The sequence below is a fragment of the Eumetopias jubatus genome, unplaced genomic scaffold (assembly GCF_037043125.1).
Source record: "Eumetopias jubatus isolate StellerSeaLion01/CBP00866 unplaced genomic scaffold, mEumJub1_p1.0 scaffold_17, whole genome shotgun sequence".
In the NCBI taxonomy this organism is placed as follows: Eukaryota; Metazoa; Chordata; class Mammalia; order Carnivora; family Otariidae; genus Eumetopias; species Eumetopias jubatus.
The window spans coordinates 27,623,868-27,643,705 of record NW_028274823.1 but is presented as its reverse complement, the minus strand read 5'-3'; the positions used below and the strand labels follow the sequence as shown (position 1 = coordinate 27,643,705).

Sequence of the window (19,838 nt, the reverse complement as noted above, 5' to 3'; positions counted from 1 at the left end):
TGAATTCTCTTCCCCAAGATTATGCTGTCATGGGTTCTAGGCTATGGCCTGCGCATGGAGGTTTTGGGAAGCTCTGTGATTTTACTGTGCAGCTGGGATAGAACACCTGTGCTCTCGGCCGGCATTTCTCAACCTGGAGACATTCGGAGCCGGGTAGCCCGTTGTTGTGAATATTTAAAGCAGCATCCCTGGCCTCTGCCTAGATGACAGTAGCATTTCCCTACAGTTGTGACAACTAAATGTCCCCAGACATTGCCAGATGCGTCCCACTTGATTGGGACCTACTGCTCAAGGCCAGTGGTTTTTGAGGGTCTGTGTAGTGGCTAAAAATTGAGGCTCTAGGGCTATATCGCAGGGTTCAAATCCTGGCTAATAAAGGGCAGAGCTTTGGGAAATTACATTTTTCTGTGGCTCTAATTCATCTGCAAAATGGATAATAAAAATACTTTGCAGGGTTGTTGGATCAAATAGGTTAACATTTGCAAAGTGCCTGGAAATCCTCCCCTCCCCCAAGTATACAGGTTTAAAATGAAGAACTGATTAGTCAGAATATCTGAGTGTGGGCCCCAGGAACTACATTTTAAGCTCCAAAGCTTCTTATCCACATGGAAGTTTTGACTTCAGGGATGTCAAGAGGTGCTCCCCTCATTAGAGGTAGTTTCAGTCATAGGTTTTAGTGTATGTGCAGGGCTGGGACCCTCAGTTCCTGAAGTGGGGCTTTGGCATGGACACCCATCTTCTCTGTATCCACTTGACAGGCTGGGACCCGGGCAAAGGGCTGGCTAAGTCTGGCTGGTACAAGAGTGCCCTCTAGAGGACAGACAAGGCCCAATCACCGCCTCAGATTCAGGGACCGCAGCAACTCTCTTCCCACCCAGCACCAGAGAAAGAGGCCCAGCTGATGCATCTATTGGAACGACTTTATTTAAGTACACTGGGCCCCACCAGGCAACGTGGTTTGTGCAAGGGACAGGCTTGGGCTAGGAGAAGGGAGGTGAGCTGGTTAAGCACACTGCAGTCCGTGGGTCGCCACATCGCTTTCACACACACCTGCTGCTGTGGCCCATACCTGGCAGGGCCTTTGGTCGTTGGACGGCATGGGGGAGAATGCTGCCTGGAATCTGGGATTGGGGCGGGTCTTGGTGTCACAGGTGAGGGTGCCGGTGAAGATCCGCTAGCCCCAGCTTTGCACCATCTGGGTTAAAGAGCCTTTGGACACTGCAAGGCCAGCCCAGTCCAGGGTAGGGACCTGGCCCTTCTGCATCAGGGGAGATGAGCCTGTCAGCTCCTGGCACTCTGGTCTGGCCCCCTCCCTCCTTTACCAGACAAGTCCAAAGTTAAGAATGGCACAAATCAGCCCAGTTGGGGCCTTGTCACCTCTACAACCTAGCCCCCCATGGGGCAGCTAGAGTGGGAAAAGGCAACCTGGTTAATGGTGGCTCTTTCTCCAGTCCTAAGGGCGCTGGATCCCCTATACCCCTTCTTTGCTGGAGGCCTCTGCCAAAGAGTGATTCTACCTCCTTTTTCAAAAAATCCAACTGGCAACCAGCCTGTTGATTCCAGGGCAGTGAGCAAATGGAAGAGGAAGAAAGAAAGAGGCTGGTGGTAGTGACTTTGAATGTAGCCTCTGATCCTAAATAGGCCTGAGGCCTGTGGATACTGTTAGTTCACTATTAGCAGGGGGTGGCGGGGCCCTGGACGCTATGCTAAACTGAGGTGCTGTAAACATTAGTGTGAACAGGGTGACTGGTGGGCAGGAGGCTATGGGCTCCCTCTCCAGTCCCATACTGAACAAACACGTCAATAAATAAAACTGTTTGAAGATGGCATTGCCCAAGGATGGATGAAAAGCAAGTAACAGGGCCTGGGGCCAATAGGCTCCTGAAACTCTCCCGAGACCCCCTGGACAGGGGCTGGGGGTTGGAGCATTCACTCTGCCACCAATCAGAAGTATAGCACTACTCCTGCCTCTTCAAATGCCCAGTGTGGTCCTGGTCCCCAGGTGAGGTTGAGGGCCCCCTGCTGTCTCCTGACCTAAAGTCTCAGTATTAGCTCCTGGAGTGCTTTCCCAGCCTCCCAAACCCAAATTGCAACAAAACCAGACAGAACTCAACTTCGGCCCCAGTTCTCAGTCTATGATCAACTGGCATCGAGAGCAGAAGGACGAGCAAGGGAGGCAGTGGGCCTCAGGGCACCCTGGGGGTGGGACGGGGCCTAGGGTGGGCAGCAGCAAGGTCTCCCGGGATTTACCTTCTCTGTCTCCCTATGGTAGTAAACATAGTCCCACACAGCCAGACAAAGGCCCAGCTGACGAAGGAGTGGAGTTCTCTGCCAGCACTCTTTTCTGTCAGGGGCCAGTTAGTGGTCAACCCTAGGCCTCAGGCCGTTGCCATCATGGGTAGTTCATCGTTCTTTCTGGGCCCTGGGATCCCTGGGCCACACGGCTCTCGCATATGCGCACACATTCGTGTACACACACACACACACACACACACACACACACACACCCCTGGGCCACATGGCTCTCGCATATGTGCACACATTCGTGTACACACACACACACACACACACGCAGTTCCTCGCAAACACTCCGACTCAAGAAAGCGAGTTTTAAAGTGGAGTTAACTTCAGAGAGAGGTGAAGATGATGTCCCAACATTAGAAGGTTTTCCTGTGGATAGATCGGGCACCGTCTTCCTCATATTCCTTCTTGGAGACCCACATCTTCTTAAAGGTGTCCAGGGAGGCGAGGATGGAGCCCCTGGAGTGGAGGGAATCCCGAGGAACGTTGTGAGAGGGAGAAAGCAGGTATTAGTGTCCCCGTGGGGCCAAAGCAGACAAGGCTTTGCTTTAAAGGGATGGGGTGGTGAGGGGTAACGATGCCCTCAGTTCCTGTTCCGCTCTTACTCCCAGGAGAACTACTCACCCAATCCACGTGGAATACAGCCTCTCCTGAGGTGCGGATATCTGAAAGGGTGGGTGGGAAGAGGACTCTGAGACTTTCACCCTCCTTGTCCCTTTCCCGGCCAACGCTCATCTTTACGGCCAATTCCAATGCCCAAGGTAGTGGATGCATTTCACGCAGTGTCCCTGCTGGACCCCGTGGCCTCTCTGGGGGGTACTGTGGCCAGCCTGACATTCATCTGGAGGAGAGTTCCAGCAGCCCTAAGTATCTACAGCTGTCAGGGAAGCTGGAGCTGTCAGTGGACAAGATTCAGCTCTTGGAGGCCAACAGGAAGAAGACTCTGTGGCAAGAATCACACTCCTTCACTTAGCTCCCCTCGGCAAGCACTAAGATGTTGGACTGTGTCACAAGGGAGCACCAGGAGTCAATCTGTCAACGTGACGGTTTCTCTGAAAGACCTCACGCGGGGCCCTCAGCCTAGCAGCCTGCCCCATCAGGGTATCAGAACTGCCCCCTTTTGTTGGGAGGGAGAAGGAAAATGGGTTCTCCCCTCTGGCAGACCTCAAGGTCAGTGTGGGAGCTGGGAGCTTCCTAGCCTCAGAGGGGAGGCCTGGTTCCATGCAGCCCCAGCCCTGCCCCCACCATGCTCCTACCCTGATCTTCACGTCTTTTGGAGCCAGTTTCTTCACTTCACTCAGTAGCCTGTCACCGAAGCCTGAATGGGCAGGAAAGGAGAATCTCAAGTCAATCCTCTGGGCATCTGGGCCCAGCCAGATCTGGACACTTCCTTGGCAATGGGTCCTGAGAGCAAAGACCAACCTTTGAACAGGGTGGAGCCTCCTGAGAGGACAATGTTCGAGAAAAGCGTGCGCCGCAGGTCCATATCTGACTTCTGGATGGCAAACACCAGCACCTCGTGGATGCCCTCACTCTCCTCTCCGATCAGGTCTGGCCTGAACAGCAACTCAGGTGCCCGGAATCGGGAAGGACCAATCTGCAGGGTGGAGGGCAAACTCAGAGGCTGGGCCCAGGGCTGAGGTCCCTTTGGGAGTGAGAATGGAAGAGGCCCCTCTGCCCATCTGTTAGTGACCAGGTGGCTAGGAAGGCCAGGCTCAGGGAAGACCTGGTATGTCAAGGGCCTCAAAACACCAAGACAAGGCTCTTGGGAATAATCAGGAAAGAAAAAGGGACAAAGAGAGCTCTCGGGAAATTAGAGGAAGCTCTTATGTTTATTCCTAGCTCTGGCACTTTCCAGCCGAGAGACCTTTGGCATTAATACGTGGGTTTATTCATTCATGGAAATTTCTTCCTATTAATGCAGGTCCAGGAAGAGGCAGCTCACCCTATACTGTGCCCAAGTGATTACAAAGAGCACTAACCACCCTCTTCCAAACCCCATCCTGACCTCTGGTGCCTCCTCTCCTCCACACAGGAGAATCAAAGTCCCTGATGCCTCGCTCTGCAGGAGACGATGCTGTTCGAGAGCTCCAGGGCTCCCGGGAGAGGATGTGAAAGGGCTGATGCATATGACTCCAGCCTCCCCCTGGGGAATTGTTGGGGCCCAGAGCTTCTGGGGGGACTGAAGGGAGATCCAGACCTACCTCAATGGTGCTGCCGTCGGGCAGGTAGTACTGAGCCTTCTCTGTCTCTAGAGTCTCATCCTTCTGTGGGTTTATGGACAGGTAGCAGGCTCTCTGCAGAACCGAGCAGGAGTCAGGCAGGCAGGAAACCTAGGCCTACCTGGTCAAAGTCCCAGTGCTGCTGCAGACATCTGCCCATCCACAGTGACTGCCCTGAAGGGCCAAAGAGCTCCTGCCTTGGAGCATAGCAGGGTGGCCTCTGTCGGCCTCCACTGGGTGGCACTTAGGATTCGAGTTCCTACCTCTTCCATCTTCCTTGTGGGCAGGCGTGGAAACTGGCTCTCTGGAGGTGGGTCTGAGACCACAATCTAATTTTAGTCCAGACTTGGGCTTCTTTTTTCTTTCTACTACTCATGGTTCTGGGTCCCATCTACCCAACTCAGGTTGCCCTAGAGGCATGGGTGGCAGGAGGATCTAGTTTACTTAAAAGAAAACTGTATTCTATGGGCGCTTGGGTGGCTCAGTTGTTTAAGCGACTGCCTTCGGCTCAGGTCATGATCCTGGAGCCCCAGGATCGAGTCCCGCATCAGGCTCCCTGCTCAGCAGGGAGCCTGCCTCTCCCTCTGACCTTCTTCCCTCTCATGCTCTCTCTCTACCATTCTCTCTCTCTCAATAAATAAATAAAAATCTTAAAAAAAAAAGATTTTTCAAAAAAAAAAAAAAGAAAACTGTATTCTAACTTCTTCAAGGATGTAAAAGAACATATGTAATTTGTACATAAGTTATAAAAACACAATGAACACCGGTATAACCTTCACCCAGCTTAAGAAATAGCAGCAGCTCCCTTTCCCCCACAAGATGGCAGCACTTGGGGACAGTGACTATCAGTGTGAGGGGGCCCAGCTGGGATCACATGGCAGCCAGGAGGCCTGGCTAGGAAGAAAAGAGCCTGACCATAGGACCGCCCTCCCAGGACTGGAGCTTCGCCTCTCTTCATTCTAGGTCACAGAGGTCCTGGCTGCCCCGTTCCCATTCCCCATCCCATCCCTGGGCGCATGGGGGCAGCACTCACTTCTTTTATGGCCTTGACAATCTCAAACTCAGATGATGAGTGGAAATCATAGCCCTCCTTCCGCAGGTAGAGGCGAAGGAAGCGAGACACATCTCGGCCAGCGATGTCGATGCGCATGATTGAGTGGGGCATGGCAAAGCCCTCATAAATGGGCACGGCATGCGTGACACCATCCCCAGAATCCAGCACCACGCCTGTGGTCCTGCCTGTGGCATAACTGAAGCACAGGGAGCAAACGTGTCACTAACGCCCGCCTCCTCACTCGGGGAAGAAACTCACTTTTTTTAGAGTTCAAAGTCAGCTAAACTAACGCTGAGGACTGCCTTTCTCTAGGAACTTTAGACTACGCAGTACTGAGGAAGCCCGAGCGTAAGCAAGCCTGAAAAACCTGGAAAGGAGCTGAGCCTCCCAGAGCGCCTCCCCCACTCCAGAAGAGCAGGCCTTCCAATCTCCGGGGATGGCCTGCCTTTGACTGCTTCAGGAACCCAGCCTATGGGGCAGTTTTTACTTTCTGGACAAGAGGAAAGAACTCAAATGCCTACAGGGGCCATGCAGGAAAGGTAAATGAGTAAAGGAAAATAATATTTTCACTTCCACAAAAAACTCGCTTTTTCCCCACATGGCCTCCTAGATCCTCGGTTGTTGTTGTTGTTTTTCTCTAGCTTTTGGTAAAGACAAGGGTATAGACGTATTTCTGTGATACGACGGGGAAAAACCCATGATGTGTGATGAAGCTCGTGCTGGGAGGACAACAGGGAGGAGAATGGGCTATAGCAGAGTGAGGCTTGCAAACTCTACCGGAAATGGCAGCGGCGACTTTGGCTACAGCTGATTTTTGTCCCATCTATAGGAATGCATGCTTAGCACTGGGCGCCTGGGTGGCTCAGTCGTTAAGCGTCTGTCTTCGGCTCAGGTCATGATCCCAGGTTCCTGGGATCGAGTCCCACATCGGGCTCCCTGCTCCACGGGAAGCCTGCTTCTCCCTCTCCCACTCCCCCTGCTTGTGTTCCTGCTCTCACTATCTCTCTCTGTCAAATAAATAAAATCTTTAAAAAAAAAAGGGGGGGGCGCCTGGGTGGCTCAGTCGTTAAGCGTCTGCCTTCAGCTCAGGTCATGATCTCAGGGTCCTGGGATCGAGCCCCGCATCGGGCTCCCTGCTCCGCGGGAAGCCTGCGTCTCCCTCTCCCACTCCCCCTGCTTGTGTTCCCTCTCTCGCTGTGTCTCGTGTCTCTCTCTGTCAAATAAATAAAATCTTTAAAAAAAAAAAAAAAAGGAATGCATGGCTAGCACTGCCAGGTCATCCCTGTTTTTTCAGAAAAGCGAGAAGTTTGGATTTTGATAGAAAATGTCCCAATTTTTTTTTTTTTTTAAGTCGGTTCCATGCCTCATGTGGGGCTTGAACTTACGATCCTGAGATCAAAGGTCACATGTTCTACCAGCTGAGCCAGCCAGGCGCCCTGGAAATCTACTTAAAATGCCAGCTCACAATTTTTTAATGGGGTCAAACACATTCTGCCTGCAGGTCACCAGTGTAGAATCTTGGCCCTAGACCTAACCCTGGGATGAGGCAGGCTGGGAGCATGACAGGGATGAATGATAGGGCTGTGAGAACAGGGACCATGTTGTGGTGTTTCCATCACAACTCTATCACCAGCCTGGCATAATGTCTGCACAGCAGGCACTGGATAAACATCTGAACATGTTACAGGGGCCTTTAGGAAGAACTGTAGCAGTGTGTGGCCTTCCCAGCAGGCAGAGCGGAGAACCCTGGGTGCCCAGCCGCCAAGACAAAGAACAAGAGAAGTGAGAATGGGACATGGTCTCAATACTCCCTTTTCGCATCCACAGAACAGGCACCTCCATCCTGCCCTCAAGGGGCCAGGCAGCTACTTACAGGCTGAGCACAGCTTGCATGGAGATGAAAAGGGCTGGCACGTTGAAGGTCTCGAAAAAAACTTCAGCTGCTCGTTCACGGTTTTTCCGCGGGTTTAAAGGCGCCTCCGTCAGGAGCACAGGATGCTGGTGAAAGATGCCAGGGGGTCATCAGGGCAAGGCGAGATCTAGACCCCTCAGCAGCACAGAAGCCCCTGTGTGCTGGGCTAGAGCGCTGAGGGGACCTTTGTGAGCCTCTCTCCAAAAACAGGCAAGCTGGGCCTGCCATCGACCCCTGCACAAGCCAGTCGGTCAAACCTCCAAATTTATGGCCCCTTTACAAGTCTCATTCTGTCCTGGCCTCTGCCCCCTTCCTCCTACCTTGTCCTCCAAGATTCTTACATAGGCCCCTGTATTTACTCTATATCTCTAATTGTCCAGATTTTACTAAACTCTAAATTTGGAATTCTTATGTTAAAAACAATCGTTTAAATTTTTTTTTCAAAATTTAAATTTAAATACTGAAGGTATTTTTGAAAAACAGAACATATCCCTCCTCTGGAAATTCTGATATGTCTAGTATTCACCTTCCCTTGTTTTTGTGCTCTGAGAGTTACTTCCTTAAAAGTTAAGAGTATAAGCTCTGAAGTATGAAAGACATGGGTTTGAGTGTCAGCTCTCCCACTTTATTCCCTAGGCGATCTTAGAAAGGCTACTTGGCTTCCCTGAACTTCTTTCTGTTCCCTTGTTTGTAAAATGGAAATAATACTCTCTGTTGGTCCTAGGACTGGTATGCAGATTAAGGGCAGACCTGTCGGAAGAGCACGTGGCCTGGCACCCCAGTAAGATTCAAATGCTCCCGGCAGTGATCATTCTGCTCCTCCTCATCTCTGGGGCGGTGGCTCTGCACAGCTCTGCACACCCTGCTCACGGGACCCTCACCTCCTCTGAGAAAGTCTGCAGCTGGTCCTTGGAATAGACATACTGCCAGATGCGCTCCATGTCGTTCCAGTCCTTGACAATGCCATGCTCCATGGGGTAGCGGATGGAGAGCAGGCCTCGGTGTTCCTGGGGGCAGAGAGCAGGACTTACAGCAGCAGCTAGCCTCTCAGCCAGGAAGCACAGGGGTCCCCGCTCCTCCAGGACTAGGAGTGCCCACCACACCATCCTCACCCAGGGCTAAAGGTAGGCCCCTGTTTGCCACGTCTCTAAACTGTATGCTGCAAACTGTTCTCACTGCCCGATCAGCCAGCAGAGCGGAGGCTTCTGCATTTCCATGGGCCCTCAGTGCCCTTACAGGAAGTGACGGGAGGCACCCTCCTCATAGCCTGATCCCAGGACACAAATCTCCCGGGCTCCCACCTCTGGGCCTCAGTGCTTGCAAGCCGAGGTTGGCAACAGTGATTCTGTTGGTCCACTTCTGGAAGCTGCCCCAGGGCTCCTCCAAGCGGTGCTAATGAATTCATCCCCAGGGTATCCCAGCCAGGATCTCCCCCTGAATCCCTTTTGCCAAAAAAATAACCAAGCTAGCCAATTTGATCAATGGCAAGGTAGTGACAGGATACAGAAGGAAAGCAAAAGCCCTGTTTTCTAGACTGGTCTCTGTTTCTCAAAGTGGGGTTCCAGATATTTCCTCTCTAAAACCAGAGGCTGCTCCTGGGAGAAGTGAACCAACTAAACCTAGGATGAGGGAGCCAAAGGGGATATTTTAAGAGGAAACTGTTCCTTTTACTCATGGCTGTCCCACTGCCGGGACACTGTCCATGCGGGGAATGATGAAGATCCTCTGCTGGCTTGAGGCTTCTTCAGTAGGACTGGGAATTACCTCGGCTTTGGGGCCAATGAAGATGTCACCTTCAAGGGCTCCGGCCATGACACGAACGTGTTTGGGTCTGCCCACACTACGAAAGAGAGAGGGAGGACCATCACTTTTCATTTCACGATAGAACACAGAAGGATGTACAGACGTGCATGCTTAGAGGGAAGAAATAGAAATAGACTCAGTTCTACTGTGATTATCTCTGAGGAGTGAGGTTACTGTTTTGATTTTCTTCTACTTTTCTGCATTGCCTGCAATTTCTACAATGAACATGTATTATTTTAAGTTATTTGTATATTTCATATTTCTGACCCAAATCAGAGATCCTTCTCTGTAAAAGGTGGAGGGCTGACCCCATAACAAAGCTGACAAGTCTCCCAAGCTACAGAATTACTTACTAGTTTGGAAAGCAGTATTTGGGAATCTGATCACCAGCAAAACCAGCTTTAATCACACCGGATCCCTGAGGAGAGAAAGAGAAGTCAGAAGTATGACAAAAACAAGAGATATATATCATACAGTATGTATAATATGGTTTCACTTTTATTTAAAAGAGACCTTATATCTGTATACAACGTGTCCTTTTGTATGAGCGTCTGTAGACGAAACGCATTCTGCCAGGAGGGAAGTGGGACTGGGGATGGTGAGAACTTTCACTATACACTCAAAGTATTACTTGATTTTTTGGTATTCTTTGACTTTTCTACACTGACCATGCTTTACTTCTAGAATCAAAAATAATACTAATAAAGGGAAGAAAAAGAGAAAACCTGAGGGGAGAAAAGTACCTAGAAGCAACAAAGCAGCCAAGTTCAGGAACATAATCAAGGTGGGAAGAACGTGATTCTTTCTGTTAAACCACATGGGACACTGTTAACCTACTTTCCCAGCTCAGGCCTGAACTCACCCTGCCCTCCATGGTCTCTAGGACAGACACCACTGTGAACACCGCATGCTCGAAGCTGACTGATGGAACACACGTTATCTGGTTCATACTGCAGGGGCAAACCTCTATGCTCTGTTGTGGGGTGAGGGTTGTGGTTGTTTTATATTTTTACTATGCTTTTTTTTTTTACTCACTGGTCTCCTGATGGTAAAGAGCCGGGAAGTTCTAAAGCATCACCTGAGAAGAGACCCAACATTACAATCCTGCTACTCCAATCCTTGGTAAATTGGGTGGGGTGCCAGAAGAGAATCTGACTTCTCTGTCAACATCTCTGGTGCCACCTAGGGCCCAACCAAAGTAAATGGTGTCTCTAGACACAGATGCCAACTCTGTGCAGGACAGATGTCGAGGCTTGATACTGCCTGCAGATAGAGCCTGTTCTCTTCCTTCTTAACTCTTCTACCACCACACCCGATACGCTCACCCTTCCACCCCAACATGGTTTGCAGCTGCACATATAACACAGGCAAACCTTTTCCTGCTGCCTGTTGATCACTTCTCTTGGGGCGGAGAGTGATATTTCCAGAACCCACACAGCAAGCAGTAAACACATCAGGAGATGCTAAATAGCCAAGGTTATCTTTGCACCAAAGGCTTTCCTGCAACATCCCTGGTTTCCTCTGTCTCTTATTCCTGCTCTTCTATAGGAGAAGTGTGTGTGTGTTGGGGGGGGCAGTGGTTAGATAGGCCATCCTGGTGCCTGACTCTGGCAAGACAGAGGGAGGAGGAAATAGCTAAAGGATAGGGAATGCCCATTTTCTAAGATAGCAGGAACCTCTGCCAACAGAAAAGAGAGAAAACAGGAGACAATGTGCAAACTCATCGGCCTGGGCAGAACAGCAAGGAGCCTGGAAAAGGTGCAGATGTAAACTGAGCTGAGAGCCTAGGAAGGAGGGAGTATGGCTGCAGCCCCAGGGCTCTGGGACAGAGGCATGGGGAGTGAGAACAGCACTGCACAGAAGAACTCCAGAAACTTATTGGCTCAAGCTTCCAGTAATTGCTCACTGCCTTCATCTGGGTGTGGTGATGCCAACAGACTAACTGGACCTGCTGGCAGAGGTTGAAAACAAGAAAAGAAAAGATGAGACCTGCATTTCAGATTCTAGATATTTTGAAGAGATGATTTTCCTAGATATTTAATTTTGAGTTTACTAGCAAAATCAGACTAGCGTCCGAGTAACAAGGTAAATTAAGATGTTAGGTTCATTTCTTCCTCTCTGTCCTTCCCAGCAAGAGAGTATAAAGACCCACTTCTTCTTCTTCTTTTAATTTATTTGAGAGAGAGAGAGAAAGAGAGAGATCACGAGCAGGGGGGAAAGGCAGAGGGAGAAGCAGACTCCCGGCTGAGCAGGCAGGCCGACACCGGACTCAATCCCAGGACCCTGGGATCATGACCTGAGCCAAAGGCAGATGCTTAACTGACTGAGCCACCCAGGCGCTCTAAAGACCCAGTTCTAATGTCACTGCCTTCCTCCTGAACGATAATCCCCTGTTGGAATTAATTATCCTCTTCCTATTATTTCACAAAATCACCATTACCTGTACCACTAGGTAGTCTGCATTTCCTTCTGCTATCTATCTGAATTTATGGTTTCCATTTTTGTCCGTTTTCAGCCCAAGTTTCTCAAGCTCAGAGACTTTATGTATCAGCAGTATCCGGCATTTGAAGGTACTCAGATAGATGCTGGCTGCCTAAAATTAAAACCAAGCTCAAATGATTGGTCGATGAAGCCTAAAGTATGGAGCCTGAACAGGCGGCTGGAATGCCAGAAGCCGCAGGCAGAGGTGTGCAGCATCGGGAATGATGCAGCACAGGGTGGAACCAGACCCAGCTTGTCTCTGCAGTCCCACGAGCTTGCCTGCCAGGCCAGCAACTGGGTAAAGAGTGAGCGGGATGGGGGAGGCAGCTGAGCTGCTTCTATTCTGCTAAAACCCCACCCCATATAAAGGGGCCTTGTCCATTTCTTTAATAGTATTTGTACCTAGGAACTATGTACCTGGCAAATGAGCTTCCACTCTCTTTGTTATTAACTCTGGCAATGCCAAATAAATAAGTGCCTTGTAGAGAGGCTTCTTGAAAAAGTAGTTTCATAATAAATATTTGAGATCTGAGGACTCAAGTCTGCTGCCAGCCACCAATGACCATTCTCTTTCTGAAGCAGGTAAAAAGTGAATCCCTCAGCCAGGCTCTCCCAGTACCTGCTGACTATGGGCCCGTGGCTTGGGCACCTTCAGCCTAAGTACCCCTGCTTATTCTTGACACGGTGGGAAGGAGGCTAGCTGTCTCCCATTTTACAAGTGGGAAAAAGATGCTGAGAGGTTGAGCCTCAGATTCCAGGACACTGGTGGCCCATTTTGGCACCAAGACATATTTTGTTTGGCCCACAAAATACTTTTTAAAAAACTTTATGGAGGGGCACCTGGGTGGCTCAGTCGTTAAGCGTCTGCCTTCGGCTCAGGTCATGATCCCAGGGTCCTGGGATCAAGCCCCGCATTGGGCTCCCTGCTCGGCGGGAAGTCTGCTTCTCCCTCTCCCCCTACTTGTGTTCCCTCTCTCACTGTGTCTCTGTCAAATAAATAAATAAAATCTTTTTTTTTTTTTTAAGATTTTATTTATTTGACAGAGAGAGACACAGCGAGGGAGGGAACACAAGTAGGGGGAGTGGGAGAGGGAGAAGCAGGCTTCCCACCAAGCAGGGAGCCCGATGCGGGGCCCGATCCCAGGACCCTGGGATCATGACCTGAGCCGAAGGCAGACGCTTAACGACTGAGCCACCCAGGCGCCCCTAAATAAATAAAATCTGAAAAAAAAATTTATGGAAATAAAATTCACTACCATATAATTTATCCACTTAAGGTATGTAACTCAATGGTTCTTAGTATAGTCATGGAGTGGTATAATCCTCACCACAGTGAAATGTTAGAACTTCCTCAGCATCCCAGAAACTACCCATCAGCACTCTCTATCCTACCTGCCCTCTCCTGCAAGTAGTCCTAGGCAACCACGATTATCCACCTCTGCAGATGACAAACTACTTTTACATTAACTTCCAACAGTTAAAAATTAGACTGCATATACAATTTATCAATTTTCTGGTTTCTCTTGAAACAACAGAAAATCTGGCAACACTGGGCCTGCATTCCTGCATGGGGGCAACTGGCTGGAAATGAAAAGCAGCTGGTCCTTTGGTCAGGCATACTCAGTGCACCTTCCAGAGTCCTCATGCCTTCTTTAAGGCTACTCTCTTCCTCCCCCTTTTTATGTTCCTGCTTGGCCTCTGCAAGCACTGAGTTTGAGACTCCTATTCAAGGCATTCCCAGCAACTAATTCATGATGTTTCCCCTTCCACATGGTACTTGGTTTCTTTCTTACCCTCAGAGCACCCAGCTTGGTATGAAGCACATCCTTGGCTCTCAAAATATACATGATTGAACAGTGAGCTATCTCTGTAAATCACCTCCTTTTCATTCTTTCCAGTAAGCTAGGGATGGATTCTTGCTGAAGTTGGACAACCAACAGGTTGAATATCATATCACAAGTGACAGGGTTAAATAAATATACTGACTTCATTTCCTCAGCTAATTCTAATGTCTCTTAAACTGAAGTAAATCAGGGGCGCCTGGGTGGCTCAGTCGGTTGAGCATCCAATTCTTGACTTTGACCAGGTCCTGATCTCAGGGCTGTGAGACTGAGCCCCACTTCGGGCTCTGAGCTTAGCATGGAGTCTGCTTGAGATTCTCTCTCTCCCTCTGACCCTCCTCCGCTAACACTCACATGTGCTCTCTCTCTCAAAATTAATAAATAAATAAAATCTTAAAAAAAAAAACCTTAAGTGAATCAGCAGATCTCAAGAGCTGATGACAAGGGGGCCTGAGTGGCTCAGACGGTTAAGCGTCTGCCTTCGGCTCGGGTCGTGATCCCAGGGTCCTGGGATCGAGCCCCACATCGGGCTCCCTGCTCCGTGGGGAGCCTGCTTCTCCCTCTCCCTCTGCCTGCTGCTTCCCCTGCTTGTACACTCTGTCAAAAATAAATACAATCTTTAAAAAAAAAAAAAGCTGATGACAAATTGTAAAAAAAATAATAAGGGGCGCCTGGGTGGCTCAGTTGGTTAAGCGACTGCCTTCGGCTCGGGTCATGATCTCAGGGTCCTGGGATCAAGTCCCACATCGGGCTCCCTGCTCAGTGGGAGGCCTGCTTCTCCCTCTCCCACTCCCCCTGCTTGTGTTCCCTCTCTCGCTGTCTCTCTGTCAAATAAATAAATAAAATCTTTAAAATAATAATAATAATAAAAAAATTGAGACCATTTGTGAAATTTGAACATTGAATATTTGATGATATTAAGGAATTATTAATTTTTTTAGGTTTGATAATAGTATATTGATTATGGTTTTTTTGAAGTTTTATTTATTTGAGAGAGAGAGCATGTGTGCCATAGAGAGAGCACTAGCTGGGGGAAGGGGTAGAGAGAGAGGGAGAAGCAGACACCCCGAGCAAGGAGCCAGACATGGGGCTCCATCCCAGGACCCCGGGTTCATGACCTGAGCTGAAGGCAGACGCGTAACCGACTGAGCCACCCAGGTGCCCTGATTATATTTTTTAAAGAGCATGGGAAAGGGTCACTGGCTGGCTCAGAACATGCAACTCTTGATCTCAGGGTTGTGAGTTCAAACCCCATATTGGGCATAGAGCTCACTTAAAAAAATAAAGGGGCGCCTGGGTGGGCTAGTCGGCTAAGTATCCCACTCTTGATTTAGGCTCAGGTCAGGATCTCAGGGTCGTGAGATTGAGCCTCACGTTGGGCTCCACACTTAGGGTGGAGTCTGCTTGAGATTCTCTCTCTCCCTCTGCCCTCCCCCCTGCTCGTGTGCTCTCTCTCAAATAAATCTTTAAAAAAAAAAATTTTTTTTAAAGTTAAAAAAAAACCCCACAGTATAAGAGAGGGAAGTAGGTGGGAATGCAGTTCAAAAAGATTAGCCAGGAGCTGATAATTGTTACAGCTAGGTGATGTATATGTGGATGTTTGTTACACTATTCCTCTCCTTTTGTTTATGTTTGACATTTTCTATAATAAAAAGAAGAAGTTGGGGTGCCGGGGTGGGGCAGTCGGTTAAGCGTCTGACTCTTGGTTTTGCCTCAGGTTGTGATCTCAAGGTCATGAGATCAAGCCCCGTGTCGGGCTTTGGGCTCAGCACAGTTAGTCTGCTTGTGTTTCCCTCTTCCTCTCCTTCTGCCCCTCCACCTGTTCGTGCTCACTCTCTCAAGTAAATAAATCTAAAAAAGAAGAAGAGCTGGCAAATAAGATGATAGCACTTAAGTAAAAATTCAAAACACAAATACTACACACACACACACACACACACACACACACACTATAAAATATCTATGTCTGCAAGTCATTCATGGAAAGGTGCACATCAACTTATGATGACAGTTTGCTTCTGAGGTTACTTCTGGGGTAGGGGGACGGGATGGTGGAGGGGAGCACAACGAGGCTTCGATTATATCTGTAATGTTTATTTCCTAAGAAAAAGTCCTGAAGCAGGGGCACCTGGGTGGATCAGTGGGTTAAGTGTCTGCCTTCGGCTCAGGTCATGATCCCAGGGTCCTGGGATCGAGCCCCGCATCGGGCCACCTGCTCAGCTGGGAGCCTGCTTCTCCCTCTCCCTCTTTCTGCAGCTCCCTCCCGCTTGTGCTCTCTCTGTCAAATAAAATAAATTAAAAAAAATCCTGAAGCAAATATGGCAAATGTCCACATTTAGTAAATGTGGGTGGTAGACACGTGCTATGTGGGTGCTTGTTATATACTTCTTTGAAATTTCCTGTATGTTAAATACCTTGTTTTTTAAAAAAGGTGGGCTAAAGCAGTTTAAGATCCCCCCAGTGAAACTCACCTAGTTTACTGATGAACTTGAAAAGATCTGACACTATTCCTGCATTTAGGCCCAAATAGTCACGAAGACAGTTTTAAGACTGACCAGAACATTGATCCATTTTAGGACAGAACTTAACCTTTGAGATCTCAGCAAAGATCTGAGCTTCAGAATAAACACAGTATTCTAATCAAAGTGTTATAGTCCTCAAAATGTGGCCTAGGAGCTGCCCTCCTCTTGTATTACTATCTATGACATACCTTTAGGAAGAATGACTTGTGTTCAGTTTTTAAAAGTACCTGTCACTTTATTGTTGTCATTAGAGTGCATGCATGTGCACCTCCCCTTCCATTTTCCTCATTAAACTCTCATGAATTGGTTTGGTGCCAGAATAAGAAGAAAGGAGTAGTCAACAATTATTTTAAGACTGGGAAAGGCTGTGAACTGATAATGAGGCTCTTCCCTCTTTTCCCTGCTTTCTTTGTTCTTCTTTTCTTTTCCTTTCTTTCTTTCTTCTTTTCTTTCTTGATTTTATTTATTTATTTGACAGAGAGAGACACAGCGAGAGAGGGAACACAAGCAGGGGGACTGGGAGAGGGAGAAGCAGGCTTCCGGCTGAGCAGGGAGCCTGGTGTGGGGTTCGATCTCAGGATCCTGGGATCATGACCTGAGCCGAAGGCAGATGCTTAACGACTGAGCCACCCAGGTGCCCCCCGCTTTTTAATTAATTATTTATTTATTTGAGAGAGAGAGCACGCGCATGTGAACAGGGGAGGAGCAGACAGAGAGAGAGAGAGAACCCTCAAGCAGACTCCCCCTCTGAGCGAGGAGCCCAACTGGGGGCTCGATCTCATGACCCTGCGATCACGCCCTGAGCCAAAGTCAAGAGTCAGGTAGCTTACCTGACTGAGCCACCTGGGCGCCCCTCTCCTTTCTTTTAATTACACTCTCCTTTGCCCAGAAATAAAGTTGTAGCAATGTGTTAAGCTATGGAGCAGTTAAATCTGCTAGATACACATTATTCTCATAAAGTGGGCTCAAATATTTCAAATGATTTTTCCTATCCATCCTTCACTTTGAAACAAAACAAAATCTCTAAATGTCAAACAGCAAGAACTACCTGAGGTCCCAGATCTAAATATGTGGCAGGTGCTCAGTAAATCCTAATGAGAGAATTTCTCCTACTTCACCTTTTGGCAGAATTACTGGCATAATAAAAGAAACTTTTTCCCAGGGGCGCCTGGGTGGCTCAGTCAGTTAAGTGTCTGCCTTCAGCTCAGGTCATGATCTCAGGGTCCTGGGACTGAGCCCCGCATCGGGCTCCCCGTTCAGCGGGGAGTCTGCTTCTCCTTCTCCCTCAGCCCCTCCCCCCTGCTCCTGCTCTCTCTCGCTCACACTTTCTCTCTCTCTCAAATAAATAAAATTAAAAAAAAGAAATGTTTTCCCAGAGAAAATAAATCAATTCTTTAAATCTTAAAACTGAAAATGCACCTCTGCTTTGATGCATTTCAAATACACTATGGAGAAAGAGAAAGGAGAAACTAAAAAGCATTAGCTTAAGTGACATTAAAGAAAATGGCTGGAGATGGAACTCCTGCCCCCAAATTCCAGAATCAAAGGATCTAATGGGATGGACAGATTGCTGCTTCTGCATTGCTGATGAAAACAGGAAACTGTTAATTTCTATTTTTTTCTTTTTAAAATTAAGAAAAATGCAGATGAAGTACATACAAGTTGGTTGAAGATAGAAACAGTGTTCTCTGAAAATCGAATCAAGAACAAGATCTATTCAGCCCTCTGCAGGAACTAACTAGGAGTCTCTCCCCACTTCAGTCCTTTCCTTATTTAAAGACATCTTTGTTACTGTGATATTTGGTCACTCATCCACCCACCCATCAGTACAATGAAAAAACAATTACTGAGCACACAGTGGTGCCAGGCTGTAGGTGCTATATGTGTGGAGGAAGGTGGGAAGGGGAGAGTAATAAAAAAATGAAAGAATGCTATCTTTTCCCCCAAGCATTTAACAGTCCAGTGAGGGAGACCAAAAAAAAAAAAAAATTCCTCCCCAAAATGAGGTGTCTCATTGAGCTCCCCCTCCTGCTTTTCAAGGCAGAAGCTATACCTCTGGAGAGAAGGAAAGCTAACAACAAACAAGCACCTTTCCTCGGAAAAAATGAGAAACTTGGAACCCAACCTCAATTTGAGTCTTGGCTCCTCAACTTCTAAGACAGGTGGCTTGCATACTAACTGCTATTTAACCTCTCTAAGGTTCACGTTCCTGCATAAACAGGGGACAGTAATTCCTATCCACCTACCAGAGCTGACGCTTAAAGGAGATGATGCAAACGAAGGCACCTTGTAACATGCCTAAGGTCCCAAGGGCTGGATCAACAATGAATCCGACAGCTTAGGACGGATAGAACTGAGTTTTCCCTCAGTAGAGGGACCCAACCAATCTCGGCCGGGTGAGCCCTCTCAGTGGAAGACAGAAATGCAGCTGTTTTACAACAGTCACCCTCCGCCCCAAATAAGAGCAGTTATTTAGATTCTTTTCGTTTGTCACTATTGATGCATTTGCGTGGGCTACTACTAGCAAGAGGAATAGCGGATAAAGAACTGGTTTTAGGTCACCTCTACCGTGTGACCTTGGGCTCACTTTACCTCTTCGTGGGTTTTTTTTTTTCCATTTGTAAAACGGGGATCAAACTTCCTGCCTTAACTATCCACCCAATTTTTGTGAGAACTCAATTCGAATGTACGTGAAACTCCCCCTGCAGCCATTGAGCGCCTGGCAAATATGTTTAGTAATTTTTTTCCCCAGCTGCTAGGCGTTCTGAAGAGGATGGTACCTCCCTGCTTGCTTGGTCACTCTCTTTTCTTCTGGATCTTTATTAACGTTGTAATCTATAATCACAGAAATAACTGAAATCCTATGGCCATTTCTGGCACCAGATTCCCGAGCCCCACCCATATACACCTCCAAGCTGCCTGCCCGGCTGGGGACCGAAGGAAACTTAGCCCTTCTCTACACGAGGGCGGGCCCCAGCCCGTCAGGCCGCTCCACTGTTGAGTTCCCGAAGCCAATCCCCACAGCTCTTGCGCACCCGCCCGCCCCTTAGAGAGAGGAAACATGAGGAAACATTATGGCGGCCCGGAAGAATGGCAGGGGCGCAAGCCAATCACTGCGGAGAGCTGCCCTCATCCGGCAAGGCCCAGAGGCGGGGGTCATCGGTTAAGATGGACAGCCAGAACAGCCAATAGAGTTATTGGAAACTGGGGAGGGGGCGGACGCCCGGCGCTCACAAGCGGTTAAGGCCCCTCAAGCCAAGGGCCCAAGGACCCGGCTCGGACTACAGCCCTTCCCTTTATCCCTCCCAAAGTTCTCCATCCCATGGTTGCTGGCCAGCCTCCCTGCCTGCGGACTACGGGTGAGGGGAGGACAGAGGCGGCGGCTGCTGAACCCGCCTGACAGGCTGGGCCAGTGACAAAGAGCCGGTGGCCCAGGCCGAAACCCGGGAAGCGATCCCTTTGGGGAAGAGAGAATAAATCCGTTTAGAGATAGGAAAGACGCAACTCACGTTGTCGATCACGACAGGCTGGTTGGCGATCACATCGTAGGACTCCATGGCAAAAGAATCTCTCCTTCCGAGGAAGGAACTGCCAGCCGGGTCCGCTGCTAACGCCAGTGACACGCATGCGCAGTCTAGCCGCCGGTACAGGGCATCCAGGGAGCGGCCCGACCTCGCCTCCAAAGAACTACAACCCCCAGCA

General features: G+C 48.9%; 1 protein-coding gene across 1 annotated transcript; it reads right to left on the bottom strand.

The window, feature by feature from the left end:
* Positions 1-899: 899 nt before the first annotated feature.
* Positions 900-19,776, bottom strand: ACTR1A (actin related protein 1A). The gene is made up of 11 exons (XM_028098490.2): positions 19,646-19,776; positions 9,646-9,710; positions 9,254-9,329; positions 8,371-8,496; positions 7,451-7,575; positions 5,557-5,773; positions 4,506-4,598; positions 3,724-3,898; positions 3,558-3,619; positions 2,926-2,966; positions 900-2,760 (listed from the first exon to the last, which is right to left on the bottom strand). Exons 1-11 carry the CDS (start codon positions 19,691-19,693, stop codon positions 2,658-2,660), a joined length of 1,131 nt encoding a protein of 376 aa, XP_027954291.1. The 5' UTR covers positions 19,694-19,776; the 3' UTR covers positions 900-2,657.
* Between the last annotated feature and the right edge of the window lie 62 nt (positions 19,777-19,838).